At 33.8% G+C, this 25,844-nt stretch overlaps 1 protein-coding gene across 6 annotated transcripts in view; it reads left to right on the plus strand.

Annotated features, from left to right (window-relative positions):
• DIAPH2 (diaphanous related formin 2) overlaps positions 1-25,844 on the plus strand; it is a 974,644-nt gene that overhangs the window by 237,920 nt on the left and 710,880 nt on the right. For all 6 annotated transcript variants that reach the window (XM_049644714.1, XM_049644715.1, XM_049644712.1 and 3 more), the window contains 4 exons: positions 4,171-4,307; positions 6,241-6,349; positions 18,300-18,410; positions 24,281-24,399. In XM_049644714.1, coding sequence (XP_049500671.1) covers positions 4,171-4,307; positions 6,241-6,349; positions 18,300-18,410; positions 24,281-24,399 — 476 coding nt within the window. The remainder of the gene's footprint in view (positions 1-4,170; positions 4,308-6,240; positions 6,350-18,299; positions 18,411-24,280; positions 24,400-25,844) is intronic.

Consider the following 25,844-nt stretch of genomic DNA (forward strand, 5'->3'; position numbering starts at 1 on the left):
CAAGGCTTCTGTCATGTCCCTGACTTCACCCTGTATCTGCACTGTCTGCTGACCCAGTGGTGGTGCAGCGCTCCTTTTATCTCAGATGTGTGGCTGGGATTCACGGCTCCTACAAATTTTAGTGACCCAGTGCGACAAGGACCCATGCTATCTCTGGGGGAGGGTCTTGCTGCACTGTGGCTGGTTGCAGTTTTTCTGAGAAAAGCAGCCGCACGAATGTGCAGTAGCTTGGAGTTCATGGTAAAGCACAGCAAAAAAAACTGACATCCAGGTTACCTCTCCTCAGCATGTTTTTCTGCCCATATGCTAATAAATGGGGCAGCTCAATGGTGTCTGCTGGCTCCATTGTCTCCTGACAGGCAGTGCTGCCTCTCCCAAATGCCCTCCAAGAAGGGGAACTGTCCCTTCCACGTGATTCAGGGGATTCTCAGAGCACAGTGTCTGCTCTTGGGCCTCTGCCTTCCTTCTCCACAGGAGCACCGCTAAGCCTGCCAGGCTTGACCCTGGCAATGGCACAGACTTCTAAAGCTTCAGATTTAATGTACACTTGTTGTAAAACTTATGGTAATCAACCTCTATTATTTTCCCAGTCACTTCCCCAGTGGCTTTGGGGAAGTGTTTTTCTTGTGCAGTGCCCTGCGTGCTGCTGTGCTGCTTTATCTCTCTCTTTCTCTCTCTCCCTTCCTCTCCCTCTTCCTCCCCCCTCCCACCCCAGGATTAGGACTCCCTTTCCTCTGTAGTCCCATGATTCTTTTTTCCCCCAGATCATATCACTGCATTTCTTACCTTCCATGTTGTGGCCTCTTTTCTCCCTGTAGTTGTGCAGTTTGTTCTCTCAGTCTTCAGATTGAATTCCTGGGTGTTCAGAATGGTTTTTTTTTTTTAAGTTTATTTATTTTTGAGAGAGATAGAGTGTGCCTAGGGGAGGAGAAGAGAGAGAGGGAGATACAGAATCAGAAGCAGGCTCCAGGCTTGGAGCTGTCAGCACAGAGTCCAACCCAGGGCTCAAACTCACAAACCATGAGATCATGACCTGAGCTGAAGTTGGAGGCTTAACTGACTGAGCCACCCAGGTGCCCCCAGAATGATTTGATAATATCTAGCTGTGTTCAAGGTATAAGGCAAGCATAAGGTCCTCCTACTATTTCACCAACTTAACTCCTTCCCTCAGTCTATTTGATTTTTAAAGCTATTATTTTAAGTTTGGTAATTGCATAGTAAACACTGTTCTCTTAGTTTTACACTATGTTTTTCATTTATTTTTCTTGCTATTTAGTACCTACTGGCCACCTTTATACATATTTGTCCATTCTGGTTTTTGGTTTTTTTTTTTTTTTTGCTTCTTTTTCATCTTGTCTCTTCCATTTCTTTTTTTTTTTTTTCTTTCTGTCTTGTCTCTGTGTATGTTCTTATTTATTATGACCCCTGGTAAAGTTACATTTAAGAGCTTTAGCTATATTCCCCTTTCTCCCCCAAATTCTTTTGGAAGTTAAATTAGGAATTACGAAAATATTCATATGTTTGGTACTTAACTAAAAGTTAGTTTGAAATGACAATTTTGATCTAATGAAATGTAGGATTCCACTGTTAAACTAAAGAGAAGCAAACATTTCATAAGAAATCTGAGAAATACTTTGTGGGACAAAGATCAAAAAAAATACCTTCTAACTATAGTGAAAAACAATTTTAACCTTTTTTCTTTTTTGTTGTACAATATAACTTTATTATTTTTAGTGTTCTGTGTTACCAATCCCAGCATAGCTTAAAAAAAAACAAAAGACTAAATCCAAAGTTAATGTAAAAAATTCAAGGTAAAACAGTGAACCCATTGGGGTTATCTATATACCTGCTCCCATTTATTCTAACAATTTTTAACTGTTTAGCCAAATGTGTGCATATAGGTTTTAATTATGAGTTCTCTTTTTTCCTTCGAGCAACTTCACATTGTCTATCTACTTTTTTTTAGTATTACTTTATTTTTATTTATTTATTTTTTATTAATTTATTTTCAAGTTATTTAACATACAGTGTAGTCTTTGCTTTGGGAGTAGAACCCAGTGATTCATCTCTTACATATACCCAGTTCTCATCCTTAAAAGTGTACTTCTTAATGCCCCTCACCCATTTAACCCACTCCCCCACTACACCCCCCTCCAGCAACCCTCAGTTTGTTCTCTGTATTTAAAAGTCTTTTATGGTTTGCCTCTCCCTCTGTTTTTATCTTATTTTTCCTTCCCTTCACCTATGTTTATCTGTTGAGTTTCTCAAATTCCACATCTGAGTGAAGTCATATGATATCTGTCTTTCTCTGACTGATTTATTTTGCTTAGCATAATACCCTCCAGTTCTGTCCACATTGTTGTAAATGGCAAGATTTCAATTTTAACCTTTTAAAACATGTCTTTACCTGTTCATACTTATAATACACACTTGTGTGCTCATATTCAAGCCTAGAAAATTAGTGAAAATGGTGTCTTCTCTGCCTAGTTGACTGTGACACTTACCAAAACCCAGGCACCATTTCCTTGGGTTCATAGCTTTTGTAATGTAGCACAGCTTTCTGAAAGGGGGAAGATAGAAGATGGTATGGAAGAGGTTTATTGTTTCTTTAACCAGCATATATTATACAAAAAGAACTTTCCAACATTTTACCCCTTTTGTTTAATTTTATTTTCTATACAAATTAGAGAATGTAACCATGAATTCTCGATATCTCCAGGGAGATCCAATGACACAAGTAGAGTTATTTAGAAAATTATATCAGTAAGTACTTTACATGTTTTTCTTTGTTGAGGAAATACTTATTATTCAGGTATTTCTCCCAAATCTTTATAGATTTTTTAGGCAAGCTAAGGGAAATCATATCTAATCAAGGGGCAAAAACTCCCAAGATGCAGTCATTTCAAATTTAAAAAAAATACATAGACAAGCAACTACATTTGAAAAACATTCATGTAATTAAATAGAACCTTATTGTGGAGATACAGGTTTTTAGAAGACCAATATAAGTTGCTTTTTATTTTATTTTATTTTATTTTTTATTTTTTAAAATTTTCATCCAAATTAGTTAGCATATAGTGCAACAATGATTTCAAGAGTAGATTCCTTAATGCCCCTTACCCATTTAGCCCATCCCCCCTCCCACAACCCCTCCAGTAACCCTCAGTTTGTTCCCCATATTATGTCTCCTCTGTTTTGTCCCCCTCCCTGTTTTTATATTATTTTTGTTTCCCTTCCCTTATGTTCATCTGTTTTGTCTCTTAAAGTCCTCATATGAGTGAAGTCATATGATTTTTGTCTTTCTCTGACTGACTAATTTCACTTAGCATAATACCCTCCAGTTCCATCCACATAGTTGCAAATGGCAAGATTTCATTCTTTTTGATTGCCGAGTACTACTCCATTGTATATATATATATACCACTTCTTCTTTATCCATTCATCCATCGATGGGCGTTTGGGCTCTTTCGATACTTTGGCTATTGTTGATAGTGCTGCTATAAACGTGGGGGTGCATGTGTCCCTTCGAAACAGCACACCTGTATCCCGTGGATAAATGCCTAGTAGTGCAATTGCTGGGTCATAGGATAGTTCTATTTTTAGTTTTTTGAGGAACCTCCATAATGTTTTCCAGACTGGCTGCACCAGCTTGCATTCCCACCAGCAATGAAAAAGAGATCCTCTTTCTCCGCATCCTCGCCAACATCTGTTGTTGCCTGAGTTGTTAATGTTAGCTATTCTGACAGATGTAAGGTGGTATCTCATTGTGGTTTTGATTTGTATTTCCCTATGATGAGCGATGTTGAACATTTTTTCATGTGTCACTTGGCCGTCTGGATGTCTTCCTTGGAGAAGTGTCTATTCATGGGATTCTCTTTTTCCCTCTTTCTGTCCCTCCCCCTAGCCCACTCATGCGCTCGCTCTCTCTCTCTCTCTCTCTCTCTCTCTCTCTAAATAAATAAATAAACAGGCACCACACTGTCAGTGTTCTAGGGCAGAGCCTGACGCAGGGCTTTATATACATGCTATTTTGACCTGAGCTAAACCAAGAGCCAGAGACTTAACTGACGGAGCCATCCAGGCACCCTGTAAGTTGTTTTTTAAATTAAACATGCATTACATAGGCATTATGAATGAAGGTTCTTGTTTTTATTTTTTCTTTTTCTTCAGTTTGGATTGCAAAGGATTCTAGGAGATGAAAGGAGTCTTTTGCTATTGGCAAGAGCAATTGATCCCAAACAACCCAACATGATGACTGAAATAGTAAAAATACTTTCTGCTATTTGCATTGTTGGAGAAGAGAACATGTAAGTATTGCTGTATTACTATATTAAGTGCATGGAAAATAGTACTTGAGGAAGCCCATATTTTGTGATTTTCTTTAGATTACTTGCATGAAAATAGTATTAAATTGTAGAAAATAATTTACTGGCAATTTACCATATCTATTTTATATACAGGATTTAAAAAAACTTAAAAAAATTTTTTTTAACGTTTATTTATTTTTGAGACAGAGAGAGACAGAGCATGAACGGGGGAGGGACAGAGAGAGAAGGAGACACAGAATCTGAAACAGGCTCCAGGCTCCGAGCTGTCAGCACAGAGCTCGATGCAGGGCTTGAACTCACAGATCACGAGATCATGACCTGAGCTGAAGTCGGCCGTCCAACCGACTGAGCCACCAAGGCACCCCTAAAATTTTTTGAAAGAGATTTTAAATAGAATTCTAGTGGGAAATTCTTCAAAGTTGGATTCATATTGAATAAATAGAATTTTATCTAGCTTAAGGTAAAGCAATCATTATAAAAGTGGGGAAAAATCAGCAAATATGGCTAAATACATACACACACATACACAAATATTCTCTACATGTGCCTATCACAAAATTTGACTTCCTTAACCCACTGAATTGACCAGATGCTTTTATTTTGTACTATGATTTTATTTAAAGTGGTATTTTACTTTATTTGCCTATGATAAATGAAAAGATGAAGTAGTTATGCATAGAGTGAAGTAAACCTGTTAAACAGAAAGAACAAAATAGATTGTAATTATTCAGAGAGCATGTATGTGTTAATTTTAACAAGTCATTGCTGAATGTACATTAGATCATACCTTCCTATGGAAATAATATTGACTGAGAAGAAAAATTTCATATTTGATGTCATTAACAAGCCCAGTTAGTAAGGAACCATTGTGATAAAGGATAAAGTATCTTCTTACGGACATGAACTAAAATATTTCTTCTGAACATTTCGTGTGACAGTAATAATTTCTGTTTGAATCAGAACAGGGCCATGAAAAGACTTAAGAATATTGTAATACATTGGCTTTTTCATACATATTAGAATAAAATGAGATCTTGCTTAATGCTGCTTAGTGTACTTAGAAACCAAAGACAAACACTAACCAAAAATATTATCATAGAGCATTAAGTCTTATCTCAGAGCAAAGAATGAAATAACATATACAAAAGTAAGGTTTCCTTAGGTTTCATGGAAAAATCCGTTTATATATGAGTAAACAATGTTTTTTCTTGTAAATTGGGTTTTCAGTATTTAATTCCTATAATATAACCTATTCTTGTATATGTTTTATAATTATAACTATAGTTCGATAAGCATAGTATACTCCAGGGAGGTTAATTTGATTCAGACACTGTATAGCGATAGTTTCCAATAATTTTCTTCAGGTAAATAATTCTCTTGTGCTAGGTAATTATAGATGCTTTTCTAGTTACCTAGATTTTCTCTTTTAGTTTTTGTTTCTTGTTCCCATTTTCAAAGATTGTTGGTGTTTTCAATTCTTTTAAATGCATTTGCTCTTTCCAGCACTTTATTATAAGATTTTAATATTGTATATGCCATATTATACTTAAATGATTATTAATAATCATGTTGACGCATGAAATATCAAAACCTGAAATTTTAAATTTCACTGTTTATCAACTAAGGATCTTTTAAAAATTATAACCTAGAAAATTCATTTTCCTAAAGTTTTTTAATTGAATTTTCATTTTGATGGCCCCAAATTATTTATAACTATCAATATTTGACTTATAGAAATATGTGGATAGGAAAGAACACAACTCTTAAATTGTGGTGGTCTTTATAAACATCAAGTGCTAGAAAGGAAATAGGGAAGACTGAAAGATAACCCATATCATAATGTATGTATAAGATAGATTTCTCATTTCTATTTTTTTTCTGTGTGTGTGTGTGTGTGTGTGTGTGTGTGTAGTCTTGATAAACTTTTAGGGGCAATAACTACAGCAGCAGAAAGAAATAATAGGGAACGATTTTCACCTATTGTGGAAGGATTAGAAAATCACGAAGCTTTGCAATTACAGGTGAGTTCATTTTGTCTTCAATGGCTTCTGGGGTTATATTTAAAGTACTCATTTTGTATGATGCCAACTCCATTCTTGCTAGTATTTAAATAGAATGGAACATAAAAATGAAATTCTTCCTGTTGCTTGGTCATTTATAAAAGCTAGAAATTTTGTCTGTGAGAGTAACAATTTGTTTAAAATTAGGAAAACTACTTCAAGTTATTATAATATGGTGAGTATGATTATCATTAATATTTGGAAGAAAGTTAGTAAATAAGAAAATAAACCATTGGGGTACTTGGGTGGCTCAGTTGTTTAAGCATCTGACTCTTGGTTTCAGCTCAGGTTGTGATCTCTCGGTTCGTGGGTTTGAGCCCTGCATCAGGCTCTGTGCTGGCAGTGCGGAGCCTGCTTGGGATTCTCTCTCTCTTCCTCTCTCTGCCTCTTTCCTGCTCTCTCTCTCTCTCTCTCTCAAAATAAATAAACATTAAAAAATAAAATAAACCATTGAAATTAAAGCTTTAGCAATAATCAAGTGTAATAGGGCAACAATTCAGACAATGCTATTATCCTAACATAAGTTGATGAAGTCTGTGGGCTTATTGTAGAAATTTAGGAAAACTAAGCATATCTCTCTTTATGTCATTCACACAACATTCAGATATCTGATTCACCAGAATGTTGAGGGGGGATGAATTACAACTCTTTGGTCAGGGTCTATCTGATAGCCCTGTATATACCAAGACTAAATGTCTTATTTAGAAAATGACAAAACTCACTATTTTTTCTTAGATGGTTTCAGGAATAGACCCATTTTATGAAAGATAACTTTGTTCTTGAGTGATGAGAAGTCATATTTATTGACCATATTTATTGTGTGAGATCATGGACTAAGAATTTTAATTTACATAAATTATCTGATTTAATTCTCATAACAACTGAGCTGTGTAGGCCTTATTATCATGTCCATTTTGTTTATGAGATGAATAGGCTTATTGAGACTAGATAACTTATCTATGCTGATACAGCTTGTAAGTGGCAGACTTAGAATTTGACATCAGGGTTTTTGGTCTTTGATGCTCATCTCTTTCTTTTAGACACTGTTTACCATTTAATGCACCATGGCGATCTTTTTCTGAATTAATTTTTAAACTACTGTAGTGTCATTCAACAAAGAGAAGATGGTTCCACATTTAATTTTATCAAATTATTTAGTAGGGAGTGTTTAAATGTTAAAATTTCTTATCTAATGTAAAACTATTTATTTTCTCATTCTTTTATTTTTTATTGTGTTATAAATTATTAGTATCTCTTTTTTTTTTTTTTGCCAGGGTTTGAAACTACAGCAGATAGATGAATTGGCTTGTCCAAAGAGAATACTGTAGTGTTACAAAACTATAATATCTCTTTAAATATTTAAGGATCTTTGTTAGTTGTTTTTTCTCTAACTATGATTATCATTTTGGGTAAACTTTTATGGTGTGCCTTTTATATCCAATGTATTACATTTTAAATAATTGGGATATTTAATTCTACTGCTTTCCTTTTTAAAATATACTTCTTATTATATATTATAATATACTTATTATATAATATATATACTTATATATTGTACATTATATAAAAATTCTCTCAAAATTTGTTTAAGTTTTTTTTTAAATGTTTATTTATTTTTGAGAGAGACAGAGACAGAGACAGAATGCAAGCAGGGGAGGAGCAGAGAGAGAAGGAGACACAGAATCCAAAGCAAGCTCCAGGCTCCAAGCTGTGAGCACGGAGCCTGATGCAGGGTTCAAACTCATGAACCGCGAGATCATGACCTGAGCCGAAGGAGGACACTTAACCAACTGAGCCACCCAGGCGCCCCTCTCTCAAAATTTTTAATATCTCTACTGAAATATTTGAAAAAATTTGAAAGATTTGAAAACTGTACTTTTTTCTTTTAGAGACGCAGCAAGTAGGGGAGAGGGAGAGAGAGAGTGAATCTTAAGTAGGCTTCATGCTCAGCATGGAGCCCAACTTGGGGCTCCATTTCATGACTGTGAGATCATGACCTGAGCCAAATTCAAGAGTTGGATGCTCAACCAAATAAGCCTCTTAGGTTCTCCTGAAAACTGTGCGTTTTAGATTACTTCTTGAAATCTTTGTTCTTGTTTCTTTAGTTGGGCTTACCTAACTAAATATCACTGGCATTCAGTCATATATAGGAGTTTGTACTTGTCCCACAATGTATGTATAGGAGAAGTAAGTGTTTTAGATACATTCAATGTTTTCATTACTTACTCAAATCAGTCACTCAAAATCACACAGCTATTGAAGTGTGGAGATGTAATTTGAAGCCAGGTCTTTGTGATGAATCATTTGTATCCTGCATTTTCTTCTTTTTAAAAATATTTTTTAAGTTTTTAAAATTTATTTTGAGAGAGAGAGCATGAACAAGGTAGGGGCAGAGAGAGGGAAAGAGAGAATCCTAAGCAGGCTCCATGCTATCAGTGCGGAGCCTGACACAGGGCTCAAAATTAACAAACCATGAAATCATGACCTGAGTGGAAATCAAGAGTCAGACACTTAACCAACTGAGCCATCCAGGTGCTCCTGAAATTTCCTAGTTTGATGAGCTACAAAAATTAGTAATTTGTTATATGCAAAGCCTATCACTCTTACACGAATTGTGAATTGTTTTTTTTTTATTTGAACTATTTCATGTCAATGAAAAAATTTCATCTAAAATTTCAAAAATATTTTCAGAATACAGAATGAAACACAAAAGTTTAAACTTATTGTTTAAAAATTATAATTAGTGCTGTATTTTAAATGTAATAGAATTACATTTTCTATTTCTGTAGTACCCTGAGACTTCTCAAAATGTTATTATAGTCGCAGGAAGTAATTCTGTTAAAATACAGCACTAATTATATTTTTAAATAACAATTGTCTACACTTTTCTCTTTTTTTGAATTTTAAAACAGGTTATTTAATTCCCATAGAAGTTTTCAAGGTCATCTTTAAAGGGAAATTTTGGGGGCGCCTGGGTGGCTCAGTTGGTTAAGCGGCCGACTTTGGCTCAGGTCCTGATTTCACGGTCTGTGAGTTTGAGCCCCGCGTCGGGCTCTGTGCCGACAGCTCAGAGCCTGGAGCCTGTTTCAGATTCTGTGTCTCCTTCTCTCTGACCCTCCCCTGTTCATGCTCTGTCTCTGTCTCAAAAAAAAAAATAAATAAACGTTAAAAAAAAATTAAAGGAAAATTTTGTACTTGTGATAGGATTTTCATAATCTGCAATAGTTCCAGAAACAGAGAGACAGTAAGTCATATATCTTCATATGCTCTCTCTTCACTGACTTCCCTTCAGCTAAGTAGCATTCTTAGTTCTTACCCATACTGCAATACTTCTGATCTTACTTGTTCTTTGAACCAACCTCTCACCTTCTTTTTTTTATTTCATAGTCCCAGTCTCTAAAAGAATCATCTGGGGGTGCCTGGGTGGCTTGGTCAGTTAAGCTTCTGACTTCGGCTCAGGTTATGATCTCACAGTCCGTGAGTTCGAGCCCCGCGTCGGGCTCTGTGCTGACACCTCAGAGCCTGGAACCTGTTTCAGATTCTGTGTCTCCCTCTCTCTCTGCCCCTCCCCTGTTCATGCTCTGTCTCTCTCTGTCTCAGAAATAAATAAACGTTAAAAAAAATTAAATAAAATACTGGGGGTCCAGTGTCTTTAAAAAAATAAAATAAAATAAAAGAATCATCTGTACTTATTTTCTCTGTTTCCTAAATTTCCTTTTACAACTCAGGATTTTCAAAGTTGTTAAAAAGGTCAACAATGATCTTCTAATTTCAAAATCCAATGGCCTTTTTCTAATCCTCATCATTTGGCAATATTAATCGCCTCCCTCCTTGAAAATTTTACTGCCTTTGGCTTTATGGTCCCCATTCTCTCCTTGCTCTCTGACTACTTTAACTGCTTTGTCTCTTTTTCATATGTTTCTCCTCTTTTTCTTGGGTATTTTTTTCTCTCTGTTCTATCTTTGGCCCTCTTATATTATCACTTTTGTTTAGACATATATCTATACATTTACATATATACACTTGTATGCATACATATGTATTTTATTTTTCTCATGAATGTTCTCAATTGTTTCTCTAGCTTTAGCATCCAGCTATATTCTAGTGATTCCCCAGAATTATAAGTCCATCTCATCTCTCTCTGTCTTTTCAAACTTACATGTCCAAATGCTTAACTGGATATCTTAGAGACATCATAAAAATAAGAAATTAAAGATAGCATGTATATATCATATACCCATGTTCTAATACTTTACACATTACCTCATTTTAAACCTCACAGTAATTCTAGGAGAAAGATAGTAGTATCCCCATTTTATATATGAGGAAACAGGCTCATAGAGGTTAGATAACTTTCCAAGGGCCACAATGTGATTAGGAGCAAAAGTCCAGATTAGACACTAGGGAGTGTGGCTCCAGAGTACATGATCTTAACCACTACACAGTACCTCACCTTATGAAAACTAAGCAAGTAGCCCTATACACCTCAGTAGCTCCTGCAGGCATCTCTGTGTTACATCATAGTTCACTAACTCACATATTCAATCACACCCCTGAAGCAGCAAGAAAATAATTATGTAATTATATCTAGGATATTTTGTTTAAGAATATAGGAATTATCTAATTCATTTCAGAAAGAGTTCTGTGCAGAAACAAATGTTCATGCTTACATAGACAAACCCTCAGATATATGGACTGATTCTTTATAGATTGATTTTTTTCATAGTGGTTCTCAAGTCTTCAGATTTTACTCTAAGCATACTTGTAAATTAGCTATTCGTGCACTCATGCCATCACACATGAGGATGTAGCCTTGGATAAATCATTTATCATTTGTGAGTACAGGTAAATTTATAATAAAACAAGGTGCTACAGCTTATGAATAAGGAGAAAATTTGTGGAAAAGTAAATGAATGTGTTAAATATTAGGTGTTGAATGAATACCTGCTAGCACTTAGGAAACTTGTTCTATTTATTGACAGTTTTATATTACTATCATTTTTAGAGTGGACTTAGTATAATGGGGGGCTGTATAGATATATTTATACAATGTAGTCATTTTTCAAGTTCACATAAAAGTAACTTCTGACTTAAAGGATGTCTTTCCTTTATGTCTATTTCAAAGATGATTAATTGTTAAATATATCTTTTTTTTGTCATGGAGGGTCACTAGTGACCTCCATTATATAAAAAGCAAGACACTTTTTAAGTTGTCATATTGGCGTCTTCAGCACCATTTGACACTATTGATTATTCCTATCAAAGTTCTCTCGATCCACAATTTCCATAATACTAACCTCTCCTTGTTTTGTCTCTTATATTTTTAAATCTTTTAAATCTTCTGTCTGTATGTTTGGCCCTAAAATATACTGCTTCCTAAGAGCTTAATTCTCACTTCTTTGGTCCTTTGCTTTGGTTCATTGCATTGCTCATTCTGTACATTGTCCTTGGACAGCCTTATCCATCCTTGTGACTTGCATCTAGTACTTCTATATGATGAATTTCTCTGAACTCTTCTTTTCCAAATTCTACTGACTCAGACAGACCCCCCCCCCCCATATGGTCAGCTGCCTCTTGGCTGAATTTCAAATTCAATATTGTCCTTAATGCTACTTACCTTCCTATTCTTCATCCTTCTCCTTCCTACTCTAATCCTCTCTCCAATCTTAACCTGCCTTCCTTTTGTATTCTCAATCCTGGTTACCTTAGCATTATCCACTGGGTAGTATAAACCAGAAACATTATAGTCATCTTTGAATCTATTCTTCTCCATTCACCATTCCTTCAGTCACCAAATCCTACCAACTCTACTTCCTTAGTGTTGTTCTTTCCTTCATTGGTATCCCTTCCCCTCCACCTCTGCTGCCATTTGTGTATTTCAGTGCATTGTCACATCTCACCATCTTGCCATTTTTCTGGACTCTTAAATATCTTCTACCTTTTACTCTAACCCCCTTTAAATCATCTTCCACAGAGTTATAGTTTTGAAGTACAGTTCTTGTCATATCACTGCTAAAAATCCAACAAGATCTTCCCGTAACCTCTAGGATTAAAATGTAGTCTTAGTACACACAAAATACTTCATCATCATCATCATCAAAATACATCATCATATCTGTAGCCTCATATTTCACCACTCTTCTGCTTATACTTCACCACTATTCTACTTACATGTTTTGGTCCAGTCATAGTGTGCTCAGAATCCTGAACATTTTATGCTGTTTTTTCCTTCTACCTCCATACCTTTGTACATGGCTTCATCTGCCTGGAATTTTTCTCCATTTCCTGATTTAATTAACTTGCTCTGTACATTTGTATCTTTCTTGTTTTGTACTTATTTGACTTAAAACATCTTTTTTCCTAACTCCTGCTGGGGTAAGATAAAGAAAGACCTTGTTAATGTCAACAAAGTACTTAATAAGGTCAAGTGTGTGACAGTGTCAATAAAATTTTAAAAGCACACTTTGTCACAGCTAGTGGCAATATGGATAATCTGTCTGAGAATGCCCTAGAGTTGGCAATTATTGTACTCCATAGCTCTTTGAATTGTGATCAGAGAGATAGATGCTTGTATAGTTTTCAGACCTGGTAAGTTAAATAAAAGTTTGTAGCATTTTTCCAATAATTTTGTGAGGATATTTCATGTTAAAATAGTTCCCCTCTCTACCACTTTGGTAAGAAATGGAATACAATTTTTTTTTTTGTATTGCCTTGTCTCATGCTATTAAAATTTGAGATATTTCATTACCATTCACCCATTATATTTTAATCATTGTATTGAGGGCAATTAGAGGTTAAACAGAAAATCCTAAATGAATGCAGAACTTGCCTTTACAAAGTTTATAATCTCTTTTGTGATATTTCACACTCTGTATCACATCCCATACCGCAGGATGAAGACAATAGCATCTTGTGACTAAAGGATGTAGACCATTATTGTAGAAAGAAAATATACTATTATAGTAAAGGAATAATCCTAATGTGATGGAAAAACTGATAGTAATTCAGTTTAGCATATAATTATACATGGTACAAATTATTGGATCTTTATCACATGCAGAGTTGGTGGTTTTTATCTATACATATTCATGCATTTATTTGGCAGCATATTTATCATGTAGAAAAGGAGACCCCTGAAGTACAAATAAAGAAACTGTTTTAGTGGTTAAGAATCAGAATTTTGGTCCAATCCTACCATATTTATTAATAATGGACAAAATTCGCTGATTTACTGTGACGTTTAAATTTTAATTCTTGTGGAAGCTATATTTAAAACAGATATGGCAGACCATTTTGAAACTTAGACCTATTATAAAGAAACTAAGCAACAGAAAGAATCTGGAAAAATGGACTTTGTGATATTCAGTTCAAGGGTACTTGCTTTTCTTCCCAGTGTAAGGAAAAAATGCTATTCAGCAATGCCAGATTTGTGCATTGTAGTGTTGTACAAAGAATCCCAAACAGTCATGAGACATGAGTTCTAGTTCAGTCTTCATGGCTTTTTATTAGCTGCATGATCTTGGGAGAATCATCTAATATTTCTAGGTTTTCAGTTTCCTTATCTTTAAAGGAACACATCAAAACAGAGTATTTGGCATTTTTAGGCAGTCCCTCCGCTTTAAAATCGCATATTCTTTATTTTGCATCTCTGAGGTTGGATTTTTTTTTTTAAAGCAGATTGATTTTGCCTTATAAGCAGACAATATAGTTCAATCATGATCTTAAAGATTTATATGCTTGGAAGTTCAACATACCAATTCTGAAACTATCATTATTTGGGAATGAGTTTTGTACTTCTTTGGAGCTTAGGTTTTAGATATTAGGCAGAAGACTTTTTCCTTGAAGCCTCTAGTGCATTGCTATCCAGTCAAAGTTTCTGCATTGTCCTTCATTCATGCCGTGCAGTGTGGTAGCCAGTAGACACATAGGGCTTTTGAACACTTGAACCGTTGCTAGTGTGACTGAGCATCTGAATTTTAAATGTTATTTAATTGTAACTAAACTAAATTTAAATTGTGACTGGTGGCCCCATATTGAATAGCCTATCTCTAGCCTGTGTGTGTGTGTGTGTGTGTGTGTGTGTGTGTGTGTGTTTGTATCTGTATGCAAATGTATGCTGAATAGGGAGTGGCGTGGCAGGAAGTAAAGGAGAATGGAGACCATTATTTTGGATGATGGGATGCTACCCATACTTCATTGTTCAGGATGTATGTATATGTATACACACATATACATATATACACATATACACATATATAGTGGAATATAACACATTCTGGGAACTGTTTTCTACCTTTCCTCTTTTTTTGTTTGTAATCTATTATGCATTTTGATAACCACATTGTTTTTTTTTAATTGAGGTATAATTGACTTACATGATAAGCACTTTATATACTAGATAATATATTATTAAAATAATTGTATGCTTTCTAATAGTTTCAAAGCTAGATATTTCCAGTATGTTAAACGATGCAATAGTTAAATTTTATTACCCATCCTTAAAATCTTTTTTTGTGTGAATCTATGAATGGAGTTAATGAGGCATTTGAATGTGCTGGAAATTATTCTGTATTTGAAATAAAATGATATGGTTTAGAATCATGAGTTTTCTCCTTGCTGTCTGACCTTGTATAAGTTACTGCTTTGAACCTCAGCTTCATCATCTGTGAATTAAGAATAATACTAGCACTTATGTTGAATGGTTTTTGTGAGGAAGGCATTAAATGGTGAATTATGTAAATTCTCTTATATTGTTTGGTAATTAATAATAAGAACAGGGGCGCCTAGGTGCGTCTGTTAAGTGTCCGACTTTGGCTTACGTCATGATATTGCAGTTAGTGAGTTTGAGCCCAGCATTGAGCTCTGTGCTGACAGTTCAGAGCCTGGAACCTGCTTCAGATTCTGTGTCTCCCTTTCTTTCTGCCCCTTCCCTCTCCCTCCCTCTCTCTCTCTCTTTCTCTCTCTCTCAACAATAAACATTAAAAAATATATAAATAAATGTGCTTTCAAATTTATTTTTTAAAAAGAATAATACTAATGATAATAGTTTAGGGTTCTGTATTTAATTATTCAGAATCTACATAATGGCTGTTTTGTGTTTATATTTAAGTAATAATATATTCTGGCATTGAAACGAATTCTATTTTTAAAATTTAATTATGTATTTGTAAACAGTGACAGTTATTTTGGTTTTGGATTGATTTTGTTATGTCCTCTAAAAAGGGCAGTAATTACATAGTAACATAAAGGGATAGACATATTTAAGATGATTTTTTTGTTCTTCACATTCATACACTATAAATGTTTTTATAAAAGGGAATCGCTGTAACAATATGTTGGAAAATGACATGATGGTATGACTATTCTGCTTATGTTATTTATATTTAATTATATGTCTATTAGAATTTGATAAACAATAAATAGTACATTGATAAACCAGTGCCATTATTTGTTTAAATTGCTGACTTCAAAGTGTCTCCTACCTATTTTGTTTGTCTTCTAATTATTTTATAGTTAATGAATGCAACTTCTTTTTTTTTTAATTTTTAAAAACTTATTTATTTTTGAGAGAGAGGCAAAGAGACAGAGAGACCGAGCACAAGCAGGGGAAGGGCAGAGAGAGGGAGTCACAGAATCCAAAGCAGGCTTCAGTCCCCGAGCTGTCAGCACAGAGTCTGATGCGGGGCTTGAACTCAAGAATTGCAAGATCATGACCTGAACCAAAGTCAGTGCTTAACCAACTGAGCCACCCAGGTTCCCCTAAATGCCACTTCTTTTTTAGCATTCAGTTATACATCACATGTAAAGTATTTTATAGTATTGCTGTATTTGTCTTATTAAATGTAAAGGTATTTTGATGTTGATATATTCATTAATTTTATTGATTTTTACTATTTTTATCATCTCCTGATCTAAATACTTTTATTTGTATAAAGGTACAATTCCAAGACTCATTAACTTGTTTCTTACTGAAATGTTCTCCTGTAGGGTATTAATACAAGCCATTAAGCTAGAATTTCTTCTGGCAAAAACAATCCTAGCAGATGGCAACTTTTCTCTCTATTAATTTTGGATTAGACATGTACTTTGGCTTGTTTGGTCATGTCATAGTTGTAACATAACAAGGATCATTCAAGCACATGCAGTGATAATATATTTAATAATATGTACAGTATGCAAACTTTTATCCCATCCTATGGAAACTATATAAAGACTTACATATTTTCTTATTGTAAGTAAGAAGGTTAACTAGTCCATTAAGGCATAAATATCATAATAACTTATTTGAAATGTCTTTTACGATAACGCAAGTATTTTTAATCAATTGTCTAAGTGTTTTATATTGACATTTGAGCATTCATAGGAGTTGGACTACATTGTTCAGTTGTCATTTAGATATTTAGTAATGTTAGAAACAACTTTAGTCATCCCCTTTAAAACATACAACTTTTTATTTTTGAACCTGGATGTGAAGTGGATGGACTAATCTCCCTAAAAACAGCTTAAATGGCTAAGGTACATATGTAAAAATGAAAGGAATACTGTATTTTTAATAAAGAAATATTTAAAGGAACTGTAATTTTAAACCTTTTAATATTTTCTTTCTACTTGAAAAATAACTATTAAAATGATAGGTGGGATAGGTCAAGTCAAAATACATTTGAAATATTTTCTTTTGCTGATCTGTTTTTCTCATACTATTATTTATTTGTGTCTCCTATATATACTTGTATATATACTTGACATCTTTACCAAATCTGGTTTTCCAGGAGTTCTCTGGCAATCAACTCTTTGAACACTGTACAGTGCACTCACTGCATACTTTAAAAATAATCAATTTAGGGGCGCCTAGATGGCTCAGTCAGTTCAGCGTCTGACTTGGTTTTGGCTCTGGTCATGATCTCGTGGTTTGTGAATTTGAGTACCTGGTTGAGTCTCTGTCAGCACAGAGCCTGCTTGGGATTCTCTCTCCCTCTCTCTCTGCCCTTCCCCCACTTGCTCTCTCTGTCTCTCTCTCTCCTCAAAATAAAGAAATCAACTTAAAAAAAAAAGAATGATCAATTTAAATGTGCAGCTCATCACTTAAACTATTATCTAGTTGCCGTAAACTTGAGCAGCATTCCCCAAAAAGTATGGATCAACTGGCAATTAGCACTTTGTTGATTCCCTTCTAGCTTGCAATTACCAGAAAGTAAGTCCCCTTTATACTAGGGAACCTCAATATTAGAAGGTAAGAAAAACCAAACCTTCTTTACAGTGTTAATATAATTAAGGAATCACCTTCACTTAAAAACAAACACTTCTATTTGTCACAGTGCCTTCTAGTTGATCTTAATTTACTTGCATTCATTTTTATACACAGTAAATTAATTCCTCTTAATCATATATTTTAAAACTTTATATTTTTTGCAAGTGTATCCCAATGATAGGAGGGAGAGAGTATAAATCAATATAATAGCTCCAAGTTATCACTGTTCCCTGTGTAATATCAGGGTACATTATTTGATTTATTTTAGAAAAGTGTTTATAACCATATAGAATTGAGGCCAAGTGCACTCTGAGGACAGCTGGGTATGAAAGATACATTTCATGATCTTTTAAAGGGCTATATATGCAGACTTTTGGAACTTTGAGCTTCTCAGAGAGAATTCAATATTCCTTCATATTGTTTGGCAAAACATAGCAATACTTGGCCATCCATATTTTTGTTAAAATTATTCTGGACATTAGAAACTTAATTGTTAATTTTGTTGTTTATACTAAATCATCCTTATACTTATGTAAAAATTTACATTTCTTTTTATAGTATATGTATGTATGCCTTTGCTAATGGAAAAATAATGATCTGAATGCAGTAAGTAAATATTTCCTTAATGAAAAAAAATTAACAAAATTTGCTTTCTAATTGCAGGTGGCCTGCATGCAGTTTATAAATGCCCTTGTAACTTCACCCTATGAGCTTGATTTTAGAATACATTTAAGGAATGAATTCCTGCGTTCAGGACTAAAAACAATGTTACCAGTAAGTTGTGTATACACATTTATTATGCTAATGAACTTTAATGTTTTTCTCTCATTGGACAAAAGAATTTGCAGCAGAGTAAATAAATGTACCTTGTTCTATTTGCTTTTGTAAAGCATTAGATATTTTGTAAGCTTTTCTATATTGCAGTAATGTCAGTCTCTCTATACAATTTATGATTCAGAATTCAGCTAATGTATCCAGAATGATGTGGGTGGTTTTTTTGTTGTTGTTGTTTTGTTTTGTTTTCTCAAAGTCGAAAGGGAATTTCTTTTCTTTGAATTTGAATACTGAGAACATAAAAGACTGCTGCTTTTTCTTTTTCTGCAGCCTCAATTTTCATTTAAAAGTTTTTGCTTTCCTCTTTGAACTTACATTGATGTCGTTTATATTCAGCATTAAGTGGGACGCCTGGGTGGCTCAGTCGGTTAAGCGGCAGACTTCGGCTCAGGTCATGATCTCGCGGTCCGTGAGTTCGAGCCCCGCGCCAGGCTCTGTGCTGACAGCTCAGAGCCTGGAGCCTGTTTCAGATTCTGTGTCTCCCTCTCTCTCTGCCCCTCCCCTGTTCATGCTCTGTCTCTCCTTGTCTCAAAAATAAATAAAAAACGTTAAAAAAATATATTCAGCATTAAGTATGTATAGAATTTGGATTAGTATATTCTAGACACATTTCTTAAGAATGGTATTCTTGTTACAATGCTGTAGGAACTTTTCTTAAAAATAATTCCTTAAATTGAATATGAATATATGCAATAATTAACATTTTTGAAACAACTTTACAGCTTGATCTGAGATAAAGTACACTTATAAGCACAAATACAACTAATGTGACTTTTTATTTTGTCTAATATGTTAACTGAAGAGGGATTTTGTTTAAACATGGCATTGTTAAAAGACAATTGTTTAAACTCACTAGTCTCACACCTGAGAAAAAAGAAGCAAAAGGGAGTAAATATATATAATATGTACACATATACACATATATATGTATGTGTGTGTGTATGTATTATATATATGTTATATAAATGTATATAATACTTAAAGTACTAGAAATACCAAAATAAGGGACATTTCCTGGTGAAGAATGAGTGTGTAGCATGCATCTGTAACTCGTGCTCTGATAGTCTTAACTGAAAGTAGTTGGAATTCATCATCATAAAATGTACCATAGACTTGGGTCTACTGAAACCCATTTTGATAAGATGTATGCTTTGGTGTATCTGGTTTTAGAAAAGTTCAGTTCTACTTTGAATGGTCCTTTAACCCATGACTTTAAAAAGGAAGGAGTTGATTGCAGTTAATCAAAACACATTTTAAGTGACTTATATTGAGGTTCACTATGCAGGTAACTTAGGCACATTCATTAGTTATGGTGTGTGTAACCCGTATTCTTGTGTTGTCACAAATCTTTCCTCATGAAAGGTCTGTGGGCTTAGGTAGCTACAGATAATGTTACAGTCTTGATTCTAGTGTGGCTTTTGAGTTGTTGGCTTCCATGCTTGTCCTCACTGGGCTGGTCCTCTGTTTCTAAGAGAGTAATAATGTCTTTGGACATTTTCTGGCTACAAGGGCTCCTTAGCATCCTCTGCTCACTTACTAATATGCCACATTTTTTGCATTAGTTGTTGCTATTATTCTTCCATCTTTTGTTTCCCTGTATCTATTATAATTTAACATTCATTTTCTGCCTTATACTACTGAATATCTGATTGAGAAAATTGTGACTCTCAGTTTATTTAAGTTCTGTTTTCAGAAAGAGTATGAATGGTAGCTCTTGTCCTTTTCTACTTTTCTCTGCTGTGTTCATCTTTGCTGGGTTCAGTGGTCTCATGGTATGTTACTCACTTGTTTACACTGACAATGAAGATTTTGCATCAGTGATTCTAAGCTTAAGCCTTTTGTGGCAACATGTACTTCTTAATATATGCATTCCTAATATATGTATCCAGTTAGATTTTTCTTTAAGTGTCACATCTCTTCAGTATGTTCTGATTCCTATATCTCAGTTGTTTTCTCAGCAAGAGAAAAGAAGAAAGTGTCATGTTTCTGCCTCCTAAAGTTTTGTAAAGCAACAAACAAAGATTCTCAATATTTTTTCTAAGACAATGGAGTGATATATGATTAAATACAGCCCAGGTTATCAACTAAAGAATTTGGACATGTACCCCTAGAGATAATCTATCAAAATCTCATTGGGGGTAAGGCAGAGATGTTTGGTTTGAAAAGAAAAACAAACCCTCCCCAGGTATTTCTTATATATGAGAATCAGAATCCAGAAAGATAGACCCAGAAGGTTAGATATTCTTTCTTTAATACCATAGATTTCACCACTGATGTTGTTCTTGTACTTTTTTCATCACATTTGGAACAAAGGTCTGAATGGTCATACTTTAATGTACATTAGATGTACCTAATTATGTCAATTATCTAATTGACTCACTATCTAATTTCCTAAATATTTAAGCTTAAACTTCTAGAACTTTGTTAATATTAAACATCTGTACACATGCATGGAAGCTTAATAATATATTCATAGGAGAGTTTTTTAAATCCTCACTTTTTTTCCTGTTTATTCTTACTTTATACTCCATTCTAACAGGAGGAGCTCCCTAATTTTCTAGAATGTATCACATTCAAAACAGCAAATTAGATGTGGCTAAAGCTAATTCAAATTGTTGGTACATGAATAAAAAATTATCACAAACCTATCTGGTTGTATGAACATGTTGAATCCATTTATTGTATACCTGAAACTAATATTACACTGTATGTTAACTTACTGGAATTCAAATAAAAACTTAAAAAAAACATATCTGGAATCATTAAGTGTTAGAGAGAATGATTCTTAGTGTTTTAATAACCCCTGAGACCATTGTAATATTATAGTACAGTGAAACATTTTTCATACAATAACCAGAATCCTCAAGATAAGGATTATTTTAATTATATTCTGTAAGAAAGACAGATACCATATGTTTTCACTCTTATGTGGATCCTGAGAAACTTAACAGAAACGCATGGGGGAGGGGAAGGAAAAAAAAAAAAAAGAGGTTAGAGTGGGAGAGAGCCAAAGCATAAGAGACTCTTAAAAACTGAGAACAAACTGAGGGTTGATGGGGGGTGGGAAGGAGGGGAGGGTAGGTGATGGGTATTGAGGAGGGCACCTTTTGGGATGAGCACTGGGTGTTGTATGGAAACCAATTTGACAATAAATTTCATATATTGAAAAAAAACTGAAATAAAATCTTTGAGCAAAAAAAAAATTGTATTCTGCAAAAATTTATTTTCAATATTCCCCCATCTCTATTGATAAATTATGGTGTTTAAAGGGAGTTTATACTTCATTTATATGGAAAATTCTGTTCATAAATTTGCTTTAGCACTTTGGATTAGTGAGTTGTTACACACTATACAGTTAGTTAAATAAGTTTAGAAAATATTAGGTAAATAAGATTTGTGAAGGAACAAGAGAGTAAGAAATTATGTCTGTAAACATCATGCATTCTTACTCTGTTTGAAAAAAAACAACAAACTCTTTCTTATTCTGTTGAAGACTCAATTTTGATTGCTTGACTGGTAATCAGTCATGTACTGGAAATGGAATTTCCTTTGAAATACACTATGTTATAGAGACTTAAATATGTGTTTTACAGAATCTGTCAAAAATGTTCCATATCTATACAGCAATTCTGTTTAAAGAAATAACTGAACATATTTACAATATTTTACATAATTAATAATATAATTCAGTACAGTTATGATAATATATATTTTTAAATATAAAACTTTAGTGATGCATTTCCATTTCCTTTTATAGGGTATCATATGTGTGCTATATAAAAACTTTATTAATTAAATGTTTATTTCATCATGAATTTATGGATATATTTTTCAGGGTTTGATATTTGACTGAATGGAAGCTTTATATATGTTTGTGTATGTATATATGCATATATATTTGTATTAATGGAGATTATTAATAAGCAATATAAGATATCACATTTCTATGTGTATATATTTTAATAATTTTTAAATGTTCATTTATATATTTTTGAAAGAGAGAGAGAGAGTGTGTGCGTGAGTGAGTGGGGGGAGGGGCAGAAAGAGAGAAAGAGACAGAGAGAGAGAATCCCAAGCAGGCTCTGCACTATCAGTGCAGTGCCGGGCTTCATCTCACAAACCACAAGATCATGACCTGAGTCTAAATCAAGTGTCAGTCACTTAACTGACTGAACCACTCAGAAGCCCATATATCTGTGTTTTAATATTGTGGTATATATGTTCATATACTATATGAACTATATTTATATAACTAATGTGTTGTCCTAATTAAAAACAATTAAACATTTAGCCACTTATTTTTACAGAAAATATTTAATCAGATTGATTCCTGTTTTATAAAATTTCTGATGCTAAATGGCTGTATTCAAATTAGATTTTTCTGTTTTTCAAACATATTTGAAAGTGTTCAAATTTTATAGTGAGCCTCTAAGAAGGAACATAACAATATGTTATAACATAAGACATAAAAATGAGGAAAAGTCCATATTGTAAAATGTGTTAACAATTGTTTCTGCAATGACCAACATACTGGGTATTTCTGGCTTCTGCTCTTTTCTGACTGGAGTTCTGAAATCACCTGATAAAACATTCCACCAATGGTAGGAAATTTTGCATTCCAACAGATTGAAAAGTGAAAAACTAGACCCAAAGCAAGTTATTCCTAAAGAGGAAACTAAGTGTAAATACATTTATCTGTCATTTATTCTATATGAAATTATAGAAACATACTAATAAATATTTTCATATGTTCTATATGTAAATTTAAATTATTATGTGAACATTAGAAAAAATCTATAAACTGCATACATTTGCATTTGGCTTTAGTAATAGCATTACACTTCCATTTATAATTGTTCTATGAATAAAAGTAGAAACAAGGAATGAATCCTATTTTGTTTTGTTGACCTAATTTGAAATACACCATGCTTGCATTTCCTTTTAGAGTTAAAACTCAGCTCTGAAATCCTAGTCCCACTTTCAGTATCACCCTTGAGCATCCACAGTTGTGATTATCGATTTGGGTTTTGAAAGCTGCAACTTAATGGACACATATTAAAACATATTCCAGGTGATATATATTAAGCCCAACAATCTCTAGTGTGGCATGCTTCCAAAGATTTTGTTCATACTATTATTTTGAAAATTATCAGAGGTTTGTATTGCATGTACTTATAATGTATTCCAAAAAGAAATCTTTGATGCCCAAGTTGGTATTTTGTGATTAGGCCAAGAAAAAAAAAAGTGGGGGAGGAGGCTAGACATGCAGCTTGATAAAAAAAAATCCTGATGCCTTTTTGCTTCAAAATCACAAAATATCACTTAAGATTTCTTTACACAACTTTCTACACCATACTTGGGGCTGTTGTGCTTGAATATATCCTTGCATTTATTCTTCATTAGTACAATTGATCTATATTTTCATTTTTTGCCAGAGGCATATGTGAATATTCTAACTGCATGAGTTCTTTTGCTATCTTTGATGAGTATGTTTAATCAAAAATGACAGCATTCAAATTGGATTGTTAGCAATTAGTTTTTTTCAACTGTAAAAGCGATTGTTAATTTTTTTAATGTAAATAATCAAAATCTGGGTCATGAAAAGAAAATGCAATTAATATAATGAGGTTCTTTAATTTTAAAATAGGAAAATACATAGTGCATTTGCTTTCTCTCAGGAAACTAAGTGCCTGGGTCAATATTTAAAATTACTTCTGTATATATAAATGAATAATAGTGTCTATGCTTTATTACCAAAGTATGGTGTTTTCAAACTGTTACTCATCTGTAGTTTTATGTTTGTATATTAGGATCTAAAAGAAAAAGAGAATGATGAGCTTGATATTCAGTTGAAAGTATTTGATGAGAACAAAGAAGACGACCTGACTGAATTATCACACCGTCTCAATGACATTCGAGCAGAAATGGAATATCCTTTTGACAAGCCACAGAAGTCATTTTGCATGTATTGTGAAAAAGGGATTTGTGGGTGATTGTGTGGACCATTATTAGAGTTTTTGTCTGCCAGCCCAATTTATATCCATTTACTTATATTAGTACCTCTCTATAATGCTGTCCTTCAGATTCATGTTGAGGAATTGTCAGACTATCCCGATGATTTACACAGATGATATTGAAATCTGCACAATGGCTTGCTGTATTATAGATATATTCAGCTTAATAGTCTGGAATAGACAAGAGCCTAAGGCATATACCTCAAATGTAAGAATTTGGGAGGAAAAGTTCACTGAGTTCATATGTGACTATAGGTAATATGCTTCTTCAGTTTTATTAAAAGTTACTCAAATGATCTAGAGATATAATTCAATTCAAATAAGTGTCTTAGTCTCAATACAAATATTTTGGTTCCTTAGTAAAAAAAAAATGTTTAGATGTGATAGTATCTGACTATAACAGGGCTATGTGGTAGAAGCGTTTGAGTCAAATACCAGGTGTAATCTTCCTGTGGCAACAATTTTATATGACAAGATTTTAGATATAAAAGATGGTTGTCATAGCATTGCTGGCCATTTGTTTCACACTCAGTAAATTTCTTACTTAGGGAATTTGGAGGAGACTGGGAAACACTTCAAAACTAAAATGATTTTGGGCCGCCTGGGTGGCGCAGTCGGTTAAGCGTCCGACTTCAGCCAGGTCACGATCTCGCGGTCCGTGAGTTCGAGCCCCGCGTCAGGCTCTGGGCTGATGGCTCGGAGCCTGGAGCCTGTTTCCGATTCTGTGTCTCCCTCTCTCTCTGCCCCTCCCCCGTTCATGCTCTGTCTCTCTCTGTCCCAAAAATAAATAAAAAAAAAACAAAAAAAAAAAGTTGAAGAAAAGAAAAAAAACTAAAATGATTTTTGAGATGGTATTTTTTTTTGTGGTATCTTCTTCCCTCCTCCAGCACCAAAAAAAAAAAAAAAAAAAAAAGAAAGAAAAAAAAGCTGGAATATTCTTCTCCTTGAAACTCACAGTACTTTCTGTCTATACATATACTGTCTATACTATACATAAATATGTATAGTTCTGTTCCCCTATGAGATTGAGGGCAGAAATGTTATATTTCATCTTTTTCCTCCAATGCTACTATTGAAGTGTCTTAGAAGTATTAGATAAATGTGTGTATGATGGATAACGATGCCATTATAATAAGGGATCAATGCTACTAATTTCTTATCCAGCATTAGTGACTCTAGCCGACAGTCATTTTCATAATATTAAATGCTTTTTGTATTAATATATATCTTGCTTCCTTGCTTTGTATAGATTTCTCTTATTAATCAAACTTCACCATAAAGATATTTTGGGTTCCATTCTGTAACCGCTTAAGGGACCTTATGAGACTTTAACACAACACTCTTACATGGGGTATAAGAA

Source organism: Panthera uncia, chromosome X (assembly GCF_023721935.1).
Source record: "Panthera uncia isolate 11264 chromosome X, Puncia_PCG_1.0, whole genome shotgun sequence".
Classification (NCBI taxonomy): Eukaryota; Metazoa; Chordata; class Mammalia; order Carnivora; family Felidae; genus Panthera; species Panthera uncia.